Source organism: Tachypleus tridentatus, chromosome 5, assembly GCF_004210375.1.
Source record: "Tachypleus tridentatus isolate NWPU-2018 chromosome 5, ASM421037v1, whole genome shotgun sequence".
Taxonomy (NCBI): domain Eukaryota; kingdom Metazoa; phylum Arthropoda; class Merostomata; order Xiphosura; family Limulidae; genus Tachypleus; species Tachypleus tridentatus.
The window spans coordinates 28250861-28272554 of record NC_134829.1 but is presented as its reverse complement, the minus strand read 5'-3'; the positions used below and the strand labels follow the sequence as shown (position 1 = coordinate 28272554).

The following is a 21694-nucleotide window of genomic DNA, read 5'->3' as shown; positions in this document are numbered from 1 at the left end:
TTAGTATAAAATTATGGCGTCTATATCTGAGCCTTAATGGTGTCTGTTTTGACCGTTTTGTAAACGTGTGTCTAAGTTTCCTTTAGGATGAAAATACCATTTCCTCAGTGCGTATGACAGTTATTATAAACTGTATCATAACTACTATATGTTGTACAGAAATGAAACTAGTAAGCCACACGTCATTACTGTTTCAGTCCTAATGTACTTAAACAATGAGAATAAAGGAGAGTTGGGATAATATGTTAATAGATATAATATAATAAATAAATAAAATCAGAGATGAGCATGTCATTTGTAAGTACAGATAAAATCAACGGTTTCTGGTTCGTGTTTTTGTGAATATTCAGATCTAGATATTGCTTATGAAAATGCTATTTGGTTGTTGTTCGTGTGTGGGTTTCTTGCCGTGAGGGTATTGCTAATGTCCATAATTTGTGTATCAACTGCTTGGTTTGAATTTTGCGCAAAGCTAATCGTTCCTAATTTAGCAGTGAAAGGCTAGAGGGAAGGAGTTAATCAGTATTACCTACAACCAACTATTGGGCTTCTCTTTTGCCAATGAAAGGTGGGATTAACCGTAACATTATAGCGTCCCCATGTCAGAAGGTGGGGCATATTCAGTGAAGGGGGTTCAGATTCGCGACTAACCACCAGGTTCTAACAGGCCAGTGTATATCCACGGAGAGATATTCTTAGACTCCAGAGGAGCATAATAGCAAATGACTGAACTATACACGAGACAATAAGTTACTATTATTCACCAATATTCATCAGTTTGCTACACTTTAGACATAAAAAAAAAGTCGTATTTTCGATAGTTCTCAGGTTATTGGGATTTTTTGTTATGTTTCATTTTGTAAACCTGTGTGGTTTTCTTTATAGGAGAGAAATAGTTTAGCCGTCTACTGTAACATATATACATTCAAATAGTTTAGTCGTCTACCGTGGAATATATCTTTATTTCAATATTAAAATCTTAGAAGCAGCAGTTTCGCAGTTTCAGGCTAATTATAATGTCAAGTGAGTAGAAGATATAGAGTTATACAAATATATGTATTTGGTCATTTTATAATGGTAATTAATATTACTAAAAATGTCGTGGGTGCTTCATAATAGATAAATGTTAAGAGTGTTTACAGATTATCTTGATGTGTTCGAATATCTTGTGAAGTGAGAGTTTCCTGCAGTGAAAGTTTCAGTTGTCGCTTTATGTCTCTTATGTGTGGAAAAACTATTGCATTCACTTCACCGTATTAAAAACCTCGAAAATTTTGTTTCTACGCTTGTTAGAGCGATTCATTATTTTTTGTAAATGTTTGTCTTAATGTCTTTACATTAGTTTTCTATAATTCATGTTGGCTAAAAATAAATACAAAATATTGAAAACAAAAATATCCTCAGGTCACAGCCTGACCATGGCAGAAGAAGAAGAGAACTTGTGTCGTTAGATTCCATTGAAAGTTCCATTCCAAGTAACAGTGACGACGACCTCAAGCCAGAGAAGTTTACACAGCCAGTGTCGCAAATTCCTACTAAGAGAAATCAAACTGTTCATGCGGCTTTAAAACGCCAGGAAGCGCTTATTGAAGATGATGGCAGGTAAAAAAACAAAAAAGCTTTCACATATATAACACTGCTGTGGACACGAGTACTATATAACCTTGACAATAAATAATTTGTGTATTTCTCCGCGAGCTCTCACAGTTTAGGAGTGAGCAAAACCAAATTGGAGGGCAAACTCGGGATGGCCCGACGGATCCTTTTCTATGTGATGTAGCCCCAATACGAAGGAGATAGGTGCAAAGAAAAGCTAAAACGTCCCCGCAAAGTTACCCAGACATTATTGGGTCCAAGAATTAGTTTTTAGGTCGCTGATCCCAAATCTGGAATTGAAGTATGCGTTCTTGGTCTCTTCCTCGAGTCATGGACGCCATTTTTGAAACTATGTTCACATCCTTACCCACAATCTAGCAGCACAAATGCCAGCAGTTGTAGTAAACCAGTGCTAGAGTTGTCAAAGACAGGGATGTGTATCAGCCCCATTAGATCACTCCCACGGTGAGTGCGTTGGCTGTGGGGGGAACACAGAACATCAGTTCTCAAAAAAAGAAAACAACAACCTAAATGAAACACACCTGGCACATTATAAAGAGTGCCCAAAATAGAAGTTTATAAAAAAGCAAAATTATATAACAAAAAAATACGTAACAAAAACAATAACCGAGAGGTATAACGACACAAACATTCCTAAATCAGCCATCAATTAAGATAACAACCAATTTGTTGTAAAAAATATTTGGTTACAAATTTGTTTTGGCTGTAGCTGTTTACAGTGAAATACTAGAAAGTATTTTTTGTATCACATAAAAATAAATAACGTTTATTTACTTTGGGAATAATTATTCTTGGATGCAGCTAGCTTTGGCAACAAGCATAAAACGATATGATGTACTAACTACGCATGAAATAAAAAAATCATGTAAAAACACAATTATATAACACTAAAAACGGCACATAGCAAAAACAACAACAAACAGACATAACTAGACAAGGTCCTCTAATGTCAACCAGCAGTGAAGACAACAACCGCAAACTAAAAAAAAAAAAAATCACACGCTGCAGTAGTAACGTCAAATACCACAGATGCTACAGAAATAACATGTGGTGCTTATGTTCAAACAAACATCACCATCATACAAACCAGCAAACATCCAACAGAACAAATAACATGTGGTTCTTCTGTTCAAACAAACACCACCATCATACAAAACCAGCAAACATCCAACAGAACAACCACTAAAGAAGCAACAAACATGATTCTGGACTTTTATCTTTGAAATCCAAAAACCAAATAATGAAAATTACGTGACAATTATCATAAACACAGCCTAAAAACACCTACCTAATACCACTACTTCCATGAATCGTACAAACACTGAATTCTCAGTCTTACATGAGAATATCAAACGTGCTTCCAAGAGATAAGAGTTCGAAGATCAGTTTAAACAAATGGATAAAAAGATATGATATTCATAAGTGAAACCTTGCCACTAAGAACACGTCAATAAAGTTTCCCGTATTCTGAAGAATCTGAAGAGATTGAACAGATAATAAAGTCTATATATCGACATTAGCTCTAATAAACATAAATTTCACAAGCACATTTCAGTCTTAAAAACAAACAAAAATAATATACAGTATTACATGCACACTAGCGTATCCCGTATATAACCCCCAGGTTATTTGCTTGAAAATATGGCAAACAGTAATAATTTTACATTATTAAATTATTATAGCACTCTTTTACGGCAACAAACACTGCGATATTCTGATTTATGAAATAATCTTCAAATGTATATAGAATTCCAAGTAGGAAAATATATAGATAGTGATAATTTCCCAATATGGAGCACGTTCGATCTCCTCCCTTCCCCAAAAACGATTATTCATCAAAACTATTATTATAATAACTGAGACTGACAAATATCCGGATCAATGAACCCACAAGTATTACACTATCAAAACACAAACAAAATACACGTATTAACATGTGGTAATCCCACAGAGGTGTGACAGATATGATGAAATGAAACAGCTACAATAAAGATTGTACATCGACAGAAGATATCCGGATATAAAACCACATATAAACTCACTCAGAAACTAATAAGAAATAGCGTACAACAACTTAAACTACAAAACTGGGATTAGTTCTGCAACAAACTAAATGAACAAAACATACATAAAAGCAAGAATCACTCAAAACCTACACAACAGTAGTGCACGGTAACAAAACTGCATACCCAAGTACACAAAAAGAACCGAAATATTAAAAAATAAAAACCATCTTCAAAACACAAAATGACTCTGATATGGACGACTATCACCACAAAAATAACATTATTGAACAAAATAAATCTATTGCCAATATAAATACGGAACCAAACGACCGCTACTGGAAACACAAGCACAAAGAACCCACATAATACAAATGTTATGACGACATAAGTATCACGAAACATAAGACAAACAAACAAACAAAATCACCAGGAGAATATGGCTTACATGCTATATTACTTCACTCAGCTATTACTTCAACACCTCAAGGTGCTCTATATTTAATATCTCCCTGATATATTGGTATATTTCCATCTATCGTTTTTAAAGAAGGAAAACCACAAATAAACCACAGAGCTACAGACTAATCAGTCTGATCAGCTGTGTGACAGAATTGTTGAGAGTGTAATAACTAACAGATTAAATACGTTTCTGGAGAAAACTCTAAAATTCCAAAACCACATACTGGTTTCAGGAACTTTCGGCAAATCAATGATCATTTAATTAGACTAACTGAAACCGCATTAGATGGTTTTAACAAAAAAAGAGTGCGTGTTCGTCTGTCTACTCGATCTAGAGAAGACCTCACATTTAACCTGGCACTCAGATCTACGTTTTCGGATGCTAGAGATGGAACCACCACGAGGTATTAGTCGATGGTTATGAAGCTCCTTAGATAATGTGGAGCAAGTGTTGAGGGAACCTCCTCGGAGTGTTTTATTCCTTAGGCAGGCATCCCACAAGGAGAGGTATAGTTAACCCTATACTCATCATAATGTATGTAAGCAACATGCCACCAACAGATACAGCTTTCTCTTATATGGCATCACTATTCATTTCAGTGATCTGGAAAAGATCCTATACGCCCTCTATAGCAGCTGCTAACTTACAATCCGCGCTAAATGATATAGCAGAATACTACCAAAAGAAACGCATAAAAATAAACATGTTTTTTATTTCTATTTAAACACAAAGCTATACAGAGGGCTATCTGTGCACTGTCCACCACGGGTATTGAAACCCGGTTTTTAGCGTTGTAACTCCGCAGACTACATCAAAGACACAAGTGCTAACATATATATATATATACATTTACAGAATTGAACAAACTATGTAAAAACAAGCCAGAAATTTGTATCCATGGAATTCTTCTGACTGTTACATCAGCAAAGTTTTTAGTCTTACCTGTGATTCTAACTTAACATGATAAGCCCATGCTAATGAAATCAAAACCAAAACCTGGAATCTAGTGAATCAAATCAGGATATTGTTTGGAATGAATACGAATAAATCACTATACATTTTTTTATATTATTATTTTTTCTTTTCATCTTTTTCTTATCCTAACTTGGGAGAGCAGTCACCTTCCCACAACTGTTTGCAGACAGTGAAGGATGATATAGATGTGGGACGTTATGGGCTTGAGTACCGATATATCGCTCTCCTAATTTCTAATTTTCTTTTGTGAAACTAACGAATTGGAGGTTAAGACTGATAGACGGTGTGTCCCCATCGCAATGTGGGTCCTACTTACTCAGTCAACTCCAAAACTTAGGATACATTTCACAATCCCACGTTGTAGTTTGTACCCTAGGATTCTCTCTTTTCGAAAACAATGTGCACCGTATTAAAAATAAATAAAATATTTTATGTTAATGTGTTTTGGTTTATGGCTTGAAAATTTTATGGTTTTATATATATATATATATATATATATTTAAAATCTACAAACGATATGTTAGGCCAGTAATTGAATATGCCTGCCCAGCATGGATTAACGTAGCACTACACAAAATCATAAAGCAACTATCAACAATACAAAATACAATTCTTACTCGCACATTAAAGGTCCCACGTTCGACAAGTTCAGACATCTTATATAATTACACGAATATTCAACTAGTCTACAACAGATTCTTGTTGTCTCACACGCTGACTTCCGGTTAAACCTATATAAAAATGAACTGTCAAGTTCACTCGGCTGCTATATCATATATGATAGAAATAAACCTAAGTACCTTTCACCCATAAATATGTATTATAAGAATTGTAATCGGCCACCTACTGCTAGACTTACAATGTATACCATTTGTGTCGTATACATGTTACTTATTTAAATGAGTATTTATATCAAGACATACCGGTTATATTATCAAATGAATAAGCACTGAAGCATATGAAATTATTTGTGATATTATATAAGACTGTAAACATTCCAAATAAAACAATGTGCATACCACTGTAAAAGCTAAACATTTAACATAAATGGTCATGGCCCTAATTGGGGTATTGTAATTATGCTGGTGACTTTATATAAATGGAACACTTTTGTTTATGAAATATTCAGCATTTAAGAGTACTACAGAATATCAGTTTAGGCTGGAGTAAGAGGTCATCTTCGTATCTGACCCTCCAAGATCCCAAATCAGAAAGAACGCAAGTTAGCGGAACTAAATGTGTCTCAGGTGGTCAGGTACAACGGACGGAGGTGTTCGTGGATTTTTTTTTCGGGTACGGACTCCCACTTCTGGTAGTTATAGAAATAACTGGGAATAATAGAGAAGCTTGACCTGTACATTGGGAACCTTTGTGAGTCATGTATTCTCAAGACAGCTGATATGGGTAATAAAATTTTAATTAAAATAAAGTACAAAACAACGCTTCAACCTTTTGAGTCATGAGGAAGCCTTTAAACCACGCAGTGCAGTGTGGGTGTTTTATGCTTGTAATTAACACTTCTTACAATATGAGAAAATAATCAACCTTTAAGTATTTCAGGTAATTATGCAGCATCACGTGTCTTTCTGTGTATATCTAAAAATAAACAACTTTCTGTGCCAGGCTTATCTATATACGTGACACTGAAACAGCAAGAGATCTATTTCCAACATGTACGTTGGAATATGGAAAGTAAAAACAAATCAAAGAACAAACTTGAGTAGTTTCTACTTTATTATCATTTGAGATTTACTCAATAATAAATTGAACTATATTTTGATAAAAGGATTTTTTAAGTGATCGCTAACTTTTCTAAATTACTTTTTTATAAGACTTTTAGTTATTGTTTTCGTACTATAGCTATTGTTCCGTGACATTCCTTTCATGATGAAAGGTCACATATACGAACTTGTTAAAAACATGGGTCTTTTTCCCAGAACCCATAGTCTTGAAAAAGCTGTTTGATGGACAACAAAACACGAAGAGGAGCGGCAGGTGATGGTACTTATATCACCCCTCTCTCAAAACTGTTCATCTAGATCTAGAAAACAGTTCTATAGATCTTGGGAAAGAGATCCCAGTTTTCAATAAACTGTTTCAGTCCGTAAATATATCCTCTTTCCATCCTACAGTTATTGTCATGCCTTCGGTACAATATTAAAGTTTCAAGTCTGAACCAATTTGTTATTCCTTTTAATAATCTGCCTCGGTAACAATCTTTTTACTTTCTTATTTACTTCTAGTGAAGATTCCATCAGCGAGACGACTGTATTGCTTAAGAAACCCCTATCCCCCGGTGCTGTGTTGGTTAACCCTGCGAAGGATGCTACCATCTTGATGGGCCCAAAGATAGAGTCATTCCCGAATAATTTCGGTAGTAGAATGGATCACTTAGTGGTTCCTCAAGAGAATGATACTCGCCAAGGTCAAGTGTGAAAGTAAGATTAACTAAGGACGAATAAAACAAGAATGTGAATATAAACCAATCAGGGATTTCAATTACAGTGCACATCAAGAACTGAAACAATTTCGTCGAACTACAAAACAACAACAACATACTTTAACAGTTATTGCAGAACGAAAACGTATTTTGCCAGAAAAAAAAAAAGTTTTTTAAATCGGCTCAAGCTTTATATTTAGAACCAATACTGATTTGGTTCTATTATATATTATCAACCTCTCTTGTAATTCAGTAAATCCTAAATTGTAATAAATTACGTTCATTGATCTGATTAACGCAGACTTGCGGGCTTATCAGAAGCAAAAAACGGCATGTAATACAAGAAAATTATTCAGATCTCAGCTTTTAACATCTGCGAAATTATCTGTTCTGAGTTTTAACATGCGCAAACTATTATGATCTAATTTTTTAACACGTGAAAACAATACGGGCCTCAGTCTTTATACTTAGAAACTATCGAGATATAAATTTACAATATATGAAAGCTACTCATGTTTAAGTGGTTAACAAGTGGAAACTATTAGTACAAGTAAGCAGCCAGGATCTGAGCCTTGAACGCCTAACTTCTATCCAAATTTTAACTGGTTTGTTAATCTAAGCTATCGGTGGTCCATTGGTAAGTTTGCGAGCTTGTAATGCTAAATATCTGATATCGATACCAGCGATAAATAGAGCACTGACAACTCATTGTGCACGTTTGTGCTTAATAATAAATAAACTTATTTAAATAAATTGTAATCGAGACTTTTTCATGTACAAACATGTCAGGATTTGGGGGGGGGGGTAAAAGTGATACTTTTGAAAACTTAACAAGATTTTCACCATGAAAAAAAGTTTAAAAGCTTGACTTAAATTAAACATGTTTGTGAAACCAGAGAGAAATGGGAAGGTTCTCATAGATACAAAGATGAAAAAATCTTAAGATGCTCAAATGAAATACGTTTCTATGACAAGTAGGGTACATCGGTATATAATTTTATCACATCTAGTGTTTACAAGATAGATTTAGTAAAATGTCAGGTAAAAACAATACCAACAACTTGTGTTTTACTTCATATAATCACACTTATGTCTGGAAGTTTCAAAAATCTGCATAAGTCAACGTATTTATTTCATGCCTTTTATTTACACAAGCAAGCTACTATTTGACTCGTAACTATTGTGTTGTTGAATATATTCGTGTTTCAGATGTATAGTATGTATTATCAGTTCTTTCTTTGAACGATTTGTAACATGAAACAAAATATTAAATATTGTTAAGTTTTTATGTTTCAGTCATTTAGAATCTACAAATATTTGTAGCTGGATAATCATTTTCATATTTGAATTTATGAAACGGCAAGTTTCTTTTTTTTTTTTTACTGTACTAATAATATTTATTGGCTAGAATAAGAAAAAAACGAGGTTACATCTTCAAATTAATTTTAAAGCATAACCTACAATAAACATGTGGTAATTTGGTTAATCCCGATTTGAAAAATGGTATTTTGTTAACTGTTCAATTTTACCGTACACATATCAAATTTTAAAATAATTATGTAAAAAACATGAAGTAAATAAAATATACTTGCATCAGCCACACTTACTATATCTGATCGTGCCTTAAATGTGTCATATATCCATAGAGTTTCATTCTATAAGAGAAGCAAAACAATTCTATAGGACTGTGTAAAAAAAAAAAAAAAAAGGAAAAAATTCCCAGGAAGAAAACAGTAAAAACATCATCTGATGATCTATATTTATTATTATTTTTACTTATCAAGTCACTAAGAAGCTGTTTACCAGATCACACGAGCAAGCAATGTTAATTACCTAGACAATCAAATAGACTAATTGTAATGTTATGTTTAGTGATGCAAACATCAATACTTTCTCTAAACAACAATAATTTCGGAAGTAATTCCTGAGCAAACTTAAAAAGAAAATTAATTCTAAAGGTTATAAAATCATCAGCTCTCACCTGGGAGCAAACTAACTCCATATCCCTAACCATTTTCATAATATATTTGTTAAGTACAAGCTTGTAAGTTTACTTCCTTTGTTATTATTCTGGCTGAACTCCTGACTAATCATCCAGATACAAATACCACCTAGTCATTCTCATCTAGAAATAGTAGCATTAATTTTTTTTGTTATTCAAACTGTTATTTTAGCCTAAAATTTAAGTTTGTTTCTATTAAAGCTCACAATTAATGGTTAAATTAGAGAAATAATTTACATAAAACAAAATATCCAAATACAATTATCTATATATTTGAGCTCAATATTTTAGAGTAGTCCGAATAAAAATTTGCCCACAGAAAATATAGATTTCATTGACTTAGCTACAAAAAAATGCTGAAAATAAATTAGTGATGTCTTTTAATATTTGTTGTAGTTTTTAATGCACCCGTTTATTTCCTTGGTGCCAACTATCACGATTCTCCATCACAGTAGACAAAACTGAAAATATCTTGGTAGATGCGAAAGCTTGTTATTTGTTTGTTCGTTTGTTTGAATTTCGCGCAAAGTTATACGAGGGCTATCTACGCTAGCCTTCCCTAATTTAGCAGTGTGAGATAAAGGGAAGGCAGCTAGTCATCATCACTCACCGCCAACTGTTGGGCTACTCTTTTACCAATGAATAGTGGGACTAACCGTCACATTATAATGCTCTCACGGCTGAAAGGGTGAGCATGTCTGGCATGATGGGGATTCGAACCTGTGACTCTCGATTTGCCAGTCGAACACCCTAACCACCTCGCCCAGCAGGCTTTTGTTTTTTGTGAGTTAAAAGGCGACGGCACATAACTTCTGCTAAATCTACTTTCTTGATACGCAAGTACGTGTATGGTTCTAATAATTTACTTTTTTTTTTTTCTTAACCACAAATAGCCCATTGACTTGCCGCAGACCCACTGAGAAATAGTCATTTATTCATTTATTATTTTGTTTGAAATGTTGATATATGAACACAGAAAAAGGAAAGGTTAACAAAAAGTAAACAACTTGTCAAGATAAGAAAGAACAAATTTAATATCTCTTATGTTGGCTAATAATATAATTAAGTATTACTCATCTTTTATGAGACTTTCCAAAACGTTTCTTACTACTGATGTAAGACTTATTACAGAGACAATTTTATCACCTTTCTTGAAAAGCGGAGGTACATCAGCTAGCTTTCAATCCTCTAGTACCTACCTACTAATTAAGAACTTATGAAAAATATTCACAAGTTGCTCACATTTCCAATCCTTATCCTCATTCAAAACCCTTGAGGAAATATTATTTGACCCAGGAACCCTGTTATTCTTTAAACTTCTCAATGCTTCTTAACCAGCTCAAAATTAATGTGATCATCTTGTTCGGTCTTGTTGCTTAACTTTTCATCAGTATAAAATAATGAAAAAGCAGAATTTAATAAACTAACTATCTCATAATCATCAGATACGAGCCTTTATTATCACACAAATATCCTACCTTCATAGTGGCATTTTGTTTACCTTCAATGTATCTAAAGAAATCCTTAATGTTAATTTTTAAATTTTCAGCCAACCATTTTTCATACATAGATTTTATGTCCTAATTTCCTGTTTCAAACTAGCTAATTTAATGCTTTTCTTTAATTTTGTCTCGTATTCTCTTTGTGAGCCAACCTGGTTTTTACTTACAGCTACCATTTTCTTTCTATAAGGAATATGTTTACCTTGAATATTTAAAATTTTATTTTTAAATGTTTCCTCATCTGCTCTTTGTCTCCAAATAACTCAGCTGCCTAATCAACGACAGATAATTCTTATCGTATCCTTTCATATTTGCATTTTTGAAATTTGTAACCAAAATATTAAATATTATTTCCATATTCAACAAAACATCGAACCTTATAGAAAAATAATCGCTTGTACCAAAGTGTTCTCCATTTTCAACCCTCCCAACTATTTCAATAAATGTAAAATAGAATTGTCTCTAGTGGGTTCTTTGACGAATTGGTGAAGGAATCCATCTTAAACAAGTTTTAGAAACCCTTCTTCCCGATAGTTTGACTTTAGCATTTTCTAGTCTATATTTCTGAAGTTAGGATCACCTATAATTATAACCTTATTAATAGCTGAAATATTAATCTCTCTGTAAAGATTTTCATTTATTTCATCAGCACCATCTGGTGGCCTGTGATAAATTCCCACTAAAAGCCTCCACCTTTTATATCCGCTAATAAAATTCTAAATGGACTTAATTTCTTTCTTTCTATTTTTGATAACACAACAGGATGTAACTCATATTTTATATATAAAACCAATTCCCCCTATTCTTATTACTCTATCCCTAATAAGTAACCTATAACCCTGTATTTCAAAGAAAATTCTATCATTCAACCATGTTTCAGTTGTTTCCATATGTCAAACTCATCCATTCCCCCTAATGCTTTCAAGTCATCTATTTTAATTCTTATACTTCCATCATTATAATAAAAATAATTAAACCTACCCTTAGAGCTATGTTTCTACTCATTTCCTATACTAACCTTTTCCCAACATCTTATTATTTTTGTATTCAGTTTACACTGGCTCTAACCAGTGTTTAATTATAGCTTTAAACTTCTCTTACAGCTGAGTTATTAGCCCTTGCAAATAAGTCAGCCAGTATACTGTTTAAACGTAAAACATCCATTTCAGAAAGCTGTCTTCTTCCACTTGAACTGATCCCACAAATTCGACAAGCCAATCTTTTCATCCTTACGTATTAACCTTAGCTTAGAATTCAGTGCTACTTGACCTAACTTCATCCTGACACATCCTTAATCCGTGACACAATTAAGTTACGGCTATTTTTCTTCAATGTCTTTATCAAACCCCTGTATTTATGAATTAGCTCCTTTGATGTATCTTTCCCCATATCTTTATTCTCTAGGTGTACAACAACAACAGCATCATTGCTAGCCCTATTTATTATATCTCTTGCTCTGTCAGTTTTATCTTCCACCCATGCACCTGAATAGTATAATGTAATTATTTTATCCATATTTACCCAACACAGTATTTTATCCACATATCTCGTTAAGAAATCACCTATTGTTGTTTCGAATTAAGCACAAAGCTACACAATGGGCTATCTGTGCTCTGCCGAACACGGGTATCGAAACCCGGTTTTTAGCGTTGTAAGTCCGCAGACATACCGCTGAGCCACTGAGGGGAGGACGAAATCACCTGTGATTATAAACTCCTTAAGACAGCATATACACTTCACATAGCGTTATATAAGTTTTGGCTTTTATCATAAAAAAACTTTCATACTATGTTCTTTGTTTGAAAATATATTGAAACAGGTACATAAACATTGTTAGTTGTTTTTTTTAATTTCGCACAAAGCTACACGAGGGCTATCTGCGCTAGCCGTCCCTAATTTAGCAGTGTAAGACTAGAGGGAAAGCAGCTTGTCATCACCACCCACCGCCAACTCTTAGGCTACTTTTTTACCAGCGAATAGTGGAATTGACTGTAATATTATAACGCCTCCACGGCTGAAAGCTACTAAAAATGGGTCCAGACTTTGATGGGATCTAAAGAATTAGTCTGAACTAAGGAAAATTCGACAAATCAATTCAAAATAAATAGTGGTATAAATATATTTTTTTTTAATTTAAAGGATATAGGTTACCTTTAGATTATCATTCGCATCCTTCTCTTAGGACCCTCAAATAGTTCCTCTTCAGCGACTCACAGTTTTATCCCGCTAGCCCAAAATACTTTCTTCTATTGAAATGGCTCACCGTGTCTTGTTTTTCTTTTATCTACTTCTAAATGTTCTTCTGCAAGTCCTAAATGGTCTTTTGCAAGTTCTAAATGTTCTTCTGCAAGTCCTAAATGGTTTTCTGCAAGTTCTAAATGGTTTTCTGCAAGTTCTAAATGGTCTTCTGCAAGTCCTCTCTTTCAGCGAGGTAGTCTTAACACCACTATCTTAATTAGTGTTTTATATTCAATGTGGACACTTTATATATGTAAAATTAGTGTTTGTTAATTTGTCTGCTTATTTTATGATCAATTTTTTTTCTGTCATCGACGTTGGGACCAGAAGAGGTGGATTGGTCGCTATATACACACATATGTCCGCGTTATACCATAAAAATTTTAGAAATTACTTCAACTGGTCTCAATAATTGACATATTTTCTTGGATAATACCCCCTAATCCCCATAGAAGTAGTATTTTCAGATTTTACGTAAACTTTATGGCTTCTCAAGTAACTTTTGCTTTCTCTCTGTGTATCTGTTGTACTTTTAAACTAAAGAACTTATGTGAAACTGAAGTATATTTTAATAATTAATTAGTGGTTCAATTTATAAAGAAAGTTACTGATAAGCCATTTTACTAATTACCCCTCTGGTGGTGTTTTGTTAGAAATGTGTTTGTGTAAAGAATAAATAACTAGAGTGCTCTCATATTCATGTAGGTATATCAAAGATATTTTGTCCCATTTATCTTGTAAAATATAATTTATTACTAATAATTAAAATAGAAATAATCAAATTAAAATCATTCATATGAACCTGGAAATCTGTTGTCTTTTTCTGTTTTGCCAAAGGATACAATACAATAAAAATCACACAAATCGAAACACAGTTGTGCTACATTTTGTTTTAAAACAAGTCCAACAGATTTAATTGTTTATATTTTAAGCAACACAAAAAAATTGAAGCAATAATGTATTCGGAACATTTCTGGTGGAATTATTCATGGGTACTTATAGCTGAATAATATACTGAATAAGTTATTCACGATCTCTTCGTACTTAGAACGAAGTACATTTGAAATTAGATAGAGTCTAACCAAGTATTTGTTTTGTCTCCCTTTGACAAAGTAAAACAAGATGTGTTAAAAAACTCTTGATAATAAGATACGCAGAATAAACTTATTTAATTTAGAAAAAGGTGTAGCCAAAAAGTATCTAGCATGTGATTTAAAGAAATGGAATAAAACATGACGTCCAGACTGATATAGCTACAGATTTATCATTGATAAGAGTTTCACAGTATATATATTTATATATATAAATATATTCATTAATTTTTAGTTAGGCCGCGTATTTTATTTTACCTATCGTCATGTCCAAACTGGCTAACTATGAGTTAACATTTACTGTAAAGGTCTTCAAAAGACTGTTTAGTGTAAGAGTTATTATTCAATTTGTTTAGTGATTTAATATCTAATGATTATTTAGTTTTTATGAAAATAGTGCTAAAAATAACTATAATAGAGACGATAGTTATGACAAATTTCGTTCCGTCATTTGGTAAGAATTGTATGTTGTCTTGAGTGCAAGTCGAGTAAGATAAAGGTTAATGAGTGAGAGATAACGTAAAGTTTGACAGCATCCGAAAGATGCAACAACACAGATAAGAAAAACAGTTTGTCATGTCAGTTAGGTTCTAAAGTAACTGACCCAGCCCGTATGGACTTCTGACGAAATAAAAGAGACAGTTATTTAAAGCTATCGATGCAACTGTAGTAACTAACAAAAGAAGTTAAGTCAGAAAACGTGAAGTTAGTGAAAGTGATATTAGACTCTGTGATTATTAGTTTAGCTGTAACGGTTGATATTTTAAAGTGAATTTCACAGTTTAACACAAATATGGAGAACAGTTTATCTTTTCAAAGAGTGTTCTAAAGTAATTAAACCCACCTACGTGGACTTTGACAGAAAGTCAACGATTATTTAAAGTTCGGGTAAGGTAAGTGAACTTATCACTGATTTTATTGTGAGAAATGAAAATAAAGGAACCAATTGTCTGTTCAGTCGAGTTCTAAAGTAAGTAAAATAATTACGTAGAGTTTTAGATAAAAGTGAGATTTCCTTTAATGTAAAGAACTTTTGTACATACGTTTGACTTATTTTGAATATATTATTTTAAAACAAGTGGATTACGTACTGTCCATTTATTCTTCAAATTTATCGCCAACAAGTCACAGACACTTACTGTAGAAGAATACTATCCCATACAAAAGTACACAATCATTAGTTATGGTAATTGCTTAAGCTAATGTCACGTGACGCTAAACTCTCTTTAATCAGGATAATTTTATATAATTTAGTAAATTTATACCAAAAAGTTGGCAATGAACAGTCAATAATAATTGTCCAGCTGTATGATTCTTTTGAAAACTTAAGCTAGAAACTGCTAATCAAATTTGGTTGGCCTAACCAATACTTTTGTTTTTCTGCTCTAAATCAACCTTCTTTAATCCAAATGACTAAACACGTTTACTCTTAGGTGAAGCTGCAGTAAAAATGTTAGATCGATAGCAGTGAAAGACTAGAGGGAAGGTAACTAGCCATCACCACTCACTGCCAACTCTTGGGCTACTCTTTTATCAACGAATAGTTGGATTCACCATCACATTATAGCTCCCCCATAGCCGAAAGAACGAGCATATTTACTGGGACGAGGATTCGGCCCTCATATTATGAATCAAGCACTCCCAACCACCTTACTTGATGAGTTCATCTCTACTTTTTTAGAAATAGCAATTTTCTAGACGTCTTGACTCTGTTAGGTATATATATGTGTATATATATATATATATACTACTACTACGAATGCATGTAATCACTAACTAGTTCTATGTATATATATATATTAACCATCATTACACAGTTTTCTACAGTTGGAGCCCTCCAGCGATAAGACTGAAGGCTTATAACGTTAAAAACCTGGTATTAAGATAATTTATTGCGTATGTTTGTGTCTAACAGTAACAAATAAACCTATACTTAAAGTGGAGCTTCAAAATCTTTTCATATTTCACTTTTTGCACATTCTTCATTTGGTACCATTCAAAGCGTGATGTGCTATACAATTCAACCTATAGAAATACGTTTAACTACACTGTAAAAATTTAGTCAATACCAACTATCTCAATCCCGTACGGTAGTAACTGACCAAAGAAAAATATCTTCTAAACACAAAAAAATTTCAAAAATTATGCTAATAATGGAATCAGTTTTTAAGTTCTTTGAATTGTTTTATCCTGAAGAAAATTGGAAGACTATGTAAGTAAGTTAGTAGTTGAAACAACGACACTGTTTCGTTAAGATGTTCCACGTTCCTTACATATTTTACACGGGAGAAAAATGTGTAATTTAAACCAACATTCCAATTGTTGTTGTGAAATTCACTGTTATTTAGACTGAAAGACAAAAAATCCACTGGGGTTATACTTAAGGCTGAGTAATTTCAGAACATTTGGTAACCAAAGAAATGTTTTATCTTTTAATTTTTTATAGCGATTAAACACAATTACATGCCATCAGTTCAAGTGGCCTACTTAGTTAGAACTGTATTGAACAGCGAAAAAACTTAACAGACATGACAATGCAAATATAGCGATATTCATCACGTATTTGATTTTTTTTGAAAAAACAAAAAACTTTTAATTGTTTATGTAGGGCCGTAGGAGTATTTTTGTTTTAGGGGCGAACAAAACAATTTCTAATTCACAACATTATTATTTTCTCTGGTTATGTTATCACAGCATAATTGATTATACTCATAATACCATATTTAAATGCAACTAAGAAGATAGCACACGTATGTTATACTTTGTCTATTAACAAAAACAATTCATTTAGGTAATTAACATAATATACAAATATATTTAAATACTTAGAATATGTGTGTGTGTTTTTCTTATAGCAAAGCACCATCGGGCTATCTGCTGAGTCCACCTAGGGGAATTGAACCCCTGATTTTAGGGTTGTAAATCCATAGACTTAAAGGACATGTATATATATATATATATATATACATATTAACTGATTGTTTTAAAATACCATTATCTGAATTTGCTAAAAAAAACAACATAGCATTAGAATACATTTTACTGATAACGTCTGAGTAGGTTTGTTGTTTGTTTTGCAATTTTTCAAATGACAATTCTTCCAAAAATACATAACACAACCAGGCATTATTTGTTAGATCGAAAAACTGTTTGGTTTGTTTTGAAATGAATTTCGCGCAAAGCTACACGAGAGCTGTCTGCGCTAGCGTCCCTAAATTAGCAGTGTAAGACTAGAGGAAAGGCAGCTAGTCATCATCACCCACTGCCAACTCTTGGGCTACTCTTTTACCAAATACTAGTGGGATTGAGCGTAACATTATAACGCCCCCAAGGCTGAAAGGACGAGCGTGTTTGGTGTGAAAGGAGGATCGACAAATCCTGGCCTATCTAAAACTACTTTACACAGACAGATAAATAAACTTATGTAAGTTTATTTAGTAAAACTACAAGTACGTAACGTTACTTAGTAAAACTACATGTGAAGTGGAAGATAAAGTAAAATAATGATATTTATAACAGTGTACAGAGTGTAAAACAATTATGATCTTTCAGTGTATGACACAATTTTACAAGTTAAAATAAAAACTCACAAAAAAGAATAATAACGCCCATAGTAAAGAAACAAATAGGTTAAAAGTGTGTTTAAAGACGAACTAAGGATGAATAATTACAAAATAAAGTAAATGTAAAGTTGTAATGAAGTCAAACTTAGCTGAATATGTAGAAACGTCTGAATACGTAGTCACAAAGTGATAACCATGCGGTTTTAAATGAACTGCGAATGTATATTTTAGCATAAATAAATTGAGAAAGCCCATAGAAGTTGTATTTAATGTAATGTTCATGTTTTTAGAAATTACACGCAGGTTAATAATATTTCAAACAAACAAGACTTAGAAACCTATTTTGGTATACATGGTTGGCAGAAAACAGATATACCACTGTGTAGCTTTTTGCTTAACTGCAAACAAGCAATCAAATAAAACTAAAGATGAAATCAAAGCCAGTGGTCACGTGATGATAATGACATCTCAACATCATGTACTACACTTATTACATTGAAAAGATTTACTAAGGAAAAGCACGTAAGATGATTCTGAATGAAAAGGCCAAATGCAATTCAGACATCTCAGACAAAGGACTTTTAATGATATGACAGTTGTAGCGTTTAATTGAGAAATGTGTTATATTATCTCTTTGACTTTAAAATACCGACACAGTAATTATAATGTTTAATTTTATGTTTTACACAGTCTATTGTTTAGAAATTATTGGGGGCATGTGCTCCTTACCCCCCGCAAACAATTCCTACGACCCTGTTATGTTACTAGTTCAGAATCCCATCGTAGTATTATAAAGAAATTGATAATATTACGACATTGACATGGACTTCAAACAACAGATGACTTATTTTTATTTTTACAAAGCAGGTCTAAACAAAAACGCTTAATAAAATGTATTAAGTATATATGAATTCTAATCGATATTTTACTTTGTCCTTTGTTCTAAAGCAGAGTTCTTTAGTTCTAAAGGTCATTAATTACTGACAGTGTTCGTTCGTTAGCATTTTATTGACGTTGCCTGTCGCACAACTCTTCCTCCTTTTACACGGTCTGTTTTTTTTTTAATTTCGCACAGAACTACACGAGGGCTATCTGTGCTAGTTGTCTCTAGTTTAGCAGTGTAAGACTAGAGGGAAGGCAGCTAGTTACCACCACCCACCGCCAACTCTTGGGCTACTCTTTTGCCAACGAATAGTGGGACTGACCGTCACATTGTAACGCCCTCACGGCTGAAAGGGCGAGCATGTTTGGTATGACGGGGATTCGAGAAGGCGACGCTCGGATTACAAGTTGAGTGTCTTACCCACCTGGCCATGCCAGGCCCTAGGTATGAAAGAAGAAATGTATCCTTGCCTAGCTCAAATTCTTAGGAAAAAGCAGTTATTTTATTCTCAGGTCACGTCCACTAAAATGCACAGAGAATATACAATCTTTATTACAATTACAGTCAAATCTTGCCATAACAAAAGTCAATGGACCCTGCAAATGTATTTGTTATAACAAACTTTTGTTTTCACTAATTTTTCCACTAGATGACGCTTTCACAAAAATAAGTATGGCTTCCATAACATGCAGTGTTTATTTTTGCACACACCAAACATGCTCGCCTTTTCATCCGTGGGGGCGTTATAAAATGACGGCCAAACCCATTATTTGTTGGTAAAAGAGTACCCCAAATGTTGGTAGTGGGAGGTGATGACTAGCTTCCTTACCTCTAGTCTTGCACTACTAAATTAGGGACAGTTAGCTCAAACAGCCCTCGTGTAACTTTGCGCGAAATTCAAAAACAAACAAACACACCAAACATTACGGAAAAATACGTGTATCAAACAAGTTAAGCTTTCATGATTTTTTCTAACTAAGGAACATTATTTACATCATCAACGCATCAAAACAAAATTATGTCACTGTACTTGAAAAAGCAAAATTTTACTTAATGAAGTCCGTAATCTCGGTTTGATTGTGGCCAAAATAAAGTGCAGAAGACAACACGTCTTGAATTTGCGAAAGTTGCATTAGAATGGTTGTTTCAACATTTTCACGAGATTGGAGGTAACTACGCAGCTTGATAGGCAGGCCTTGTGATATTGAAGGCATTTCTTCGGTAATGACTGGGAATAGTAGAAAGTCTTCATCTGGCTTGTCGTTTTGTTATTCCATTACGAAAGCAGTAATGTCATCATTGGATAATGACTCGCAAACTACAGTTTTATCGTCTGTATCCACAAGGTCCAAAAATGACATTTTCGTCAACTCGAGACAGGCTTTTCATTAGACAGCCGACTTAATCATCAGGGATTTCATCAGATGATTAACTGGAGTTATTTTTTCATCACTGGCATCGGCCTCTCCTTTCATGCTATTGGTATTTTGCGTATGGGCAAACGACGCTTTACAGGAGTAGCTGACAATGGTTTACTACATAACTTTCTGCCATGACGAATACAACATATCAATTGTTAGCAGAAGTTCTCTAGAATAAAGAGACAACAGTATTTTCTGTACAACTCGTTTTCGGTAGAAGCTCTTGACTTTTTTTATCACACCCTGATCAATTGGCAGCAGTTTTGATATTGTATGTGATGGAAGAAACACGAGTTTTATCAACTTGAGGTTGTTTATGGTTGTTTAAGCTAGGCAGTTATTGACGAACATTAAAACTTTTCTTATGTTCGAACTTCTTATATTATTTGTGTATCCAATCATTGATTAAACTGTCATCCATCCATGCTTTTGTGTTTGCCTAATAATTGATGGTTATAGAGTTCAGATTCTTCAAACACAGTGATTTCCCTATGACGAATGATATCGGCTTTTCTGGTCCATCTAAATATGCACACAACGTCATAGGTATTTTTTCTTTGCTTTTCTAGCCTCCGGAACAGACTTCCTATTCAATATTAAGGTCTTATCAGACATCAAATGAAAAATAACCCAAGTATTATCAGCATCTCTTGGAGCATAGCCTCCGACTAGCGAGGGTAATGACGTTGACGCCCAGTCATCAACCATCTCACTGCTGGCAGCAGTAACCTCGCTACGCACCAATTTAAAGATGGCGCTGTTTCAAGACTTGAATCATTCCAACCAACAATTGCTGGCTTTAAATTCGGGATAATTCGCTTTGTGTTCCAATTCTCCGATTTTTATTTTTAGAACAGGCCCGGTGATCGGAATATTCATAAAATTTGTGTTGGTAAACAATTTTAACAATGCTTTTCTTAAACATGGTCCACTGTTGAGAACCAAAAACGTTCGCGGTTTGGTTTTTTTTTATTATTCTCATAATATTAGACGGTTTTTGTTGTCACAATTGCAGACAGTGTACTAGGTTTCAAGGCGAATTTTCTGAAGATGTAGCTATGGTGAATACTGAACTCGACAGTTTTGATTATTTGGACTTTATAGTCCAATGACAGAGTACGCCGCTTAGTAGGACTGTTGACATTTTGGAAATGACGAAACTTCTTCAATGTATCTAAAATCGTAACAACACAATTTCATACCTTATTTACGAATATGCGGGAGTAATTTTGCAATAACTTTCCACAATAAACCTGCATAAAGTTCATCGTTAAAACAATAGTTTCTAAAAGGGTTTGGTTTGTTTTGAAGTTCACGCAAAACTACTAGAGGGCTATCTGCGCTAGCCGTTCCTAATTTAGCAGTATAAGACTAGAAGGGAGGCAGCTAGTCATCACCACCCACCGCCAACTCTTGGACTACTCTTTTATCAACGAATAATGAGATTGACCGTCACATTATAACGTCCCCACGGCTGAAAGGGCGAGCATGTTTGG

At 33.7% G+C, this 21694-nt stretch overlaps 1 protein-coding gene across 8 annotated transcripts in view; it reads left to right on the top strand.

Annotated features, from left to right (window-relative positions):
• Positions 1-9703, top strand: part of LOC143250810 (uncharacterized) — a 222342-nt gene extending 212639 nt beyond the window's left edge. For 6 of the 8 annotated variants that reach the window (XM_076501835.1, XM_076501836.1, XM_076501837.1 and 3 more), the window contains 2 exons: positions 1405-1602; positions 7302-9701. In XM_076501835.1, the coding sequence (XP_076357950.1) occupies positions 1405-1602; positions 7302-7494 (391 nt within the window). In that variant the 3' untranslated portion in view covers positions 7495-9701. Of the gene's footprint in view, positions 1-1404; positions 1603-7301 lie in introns of all 8 variants that reach the window. The other 2 variants (XM_076501840.1, XM_076501838.1) reach the window with 2 other exon arrangements.
• Positions 9704-21694: the final 11991 nt, after the last annotated feature.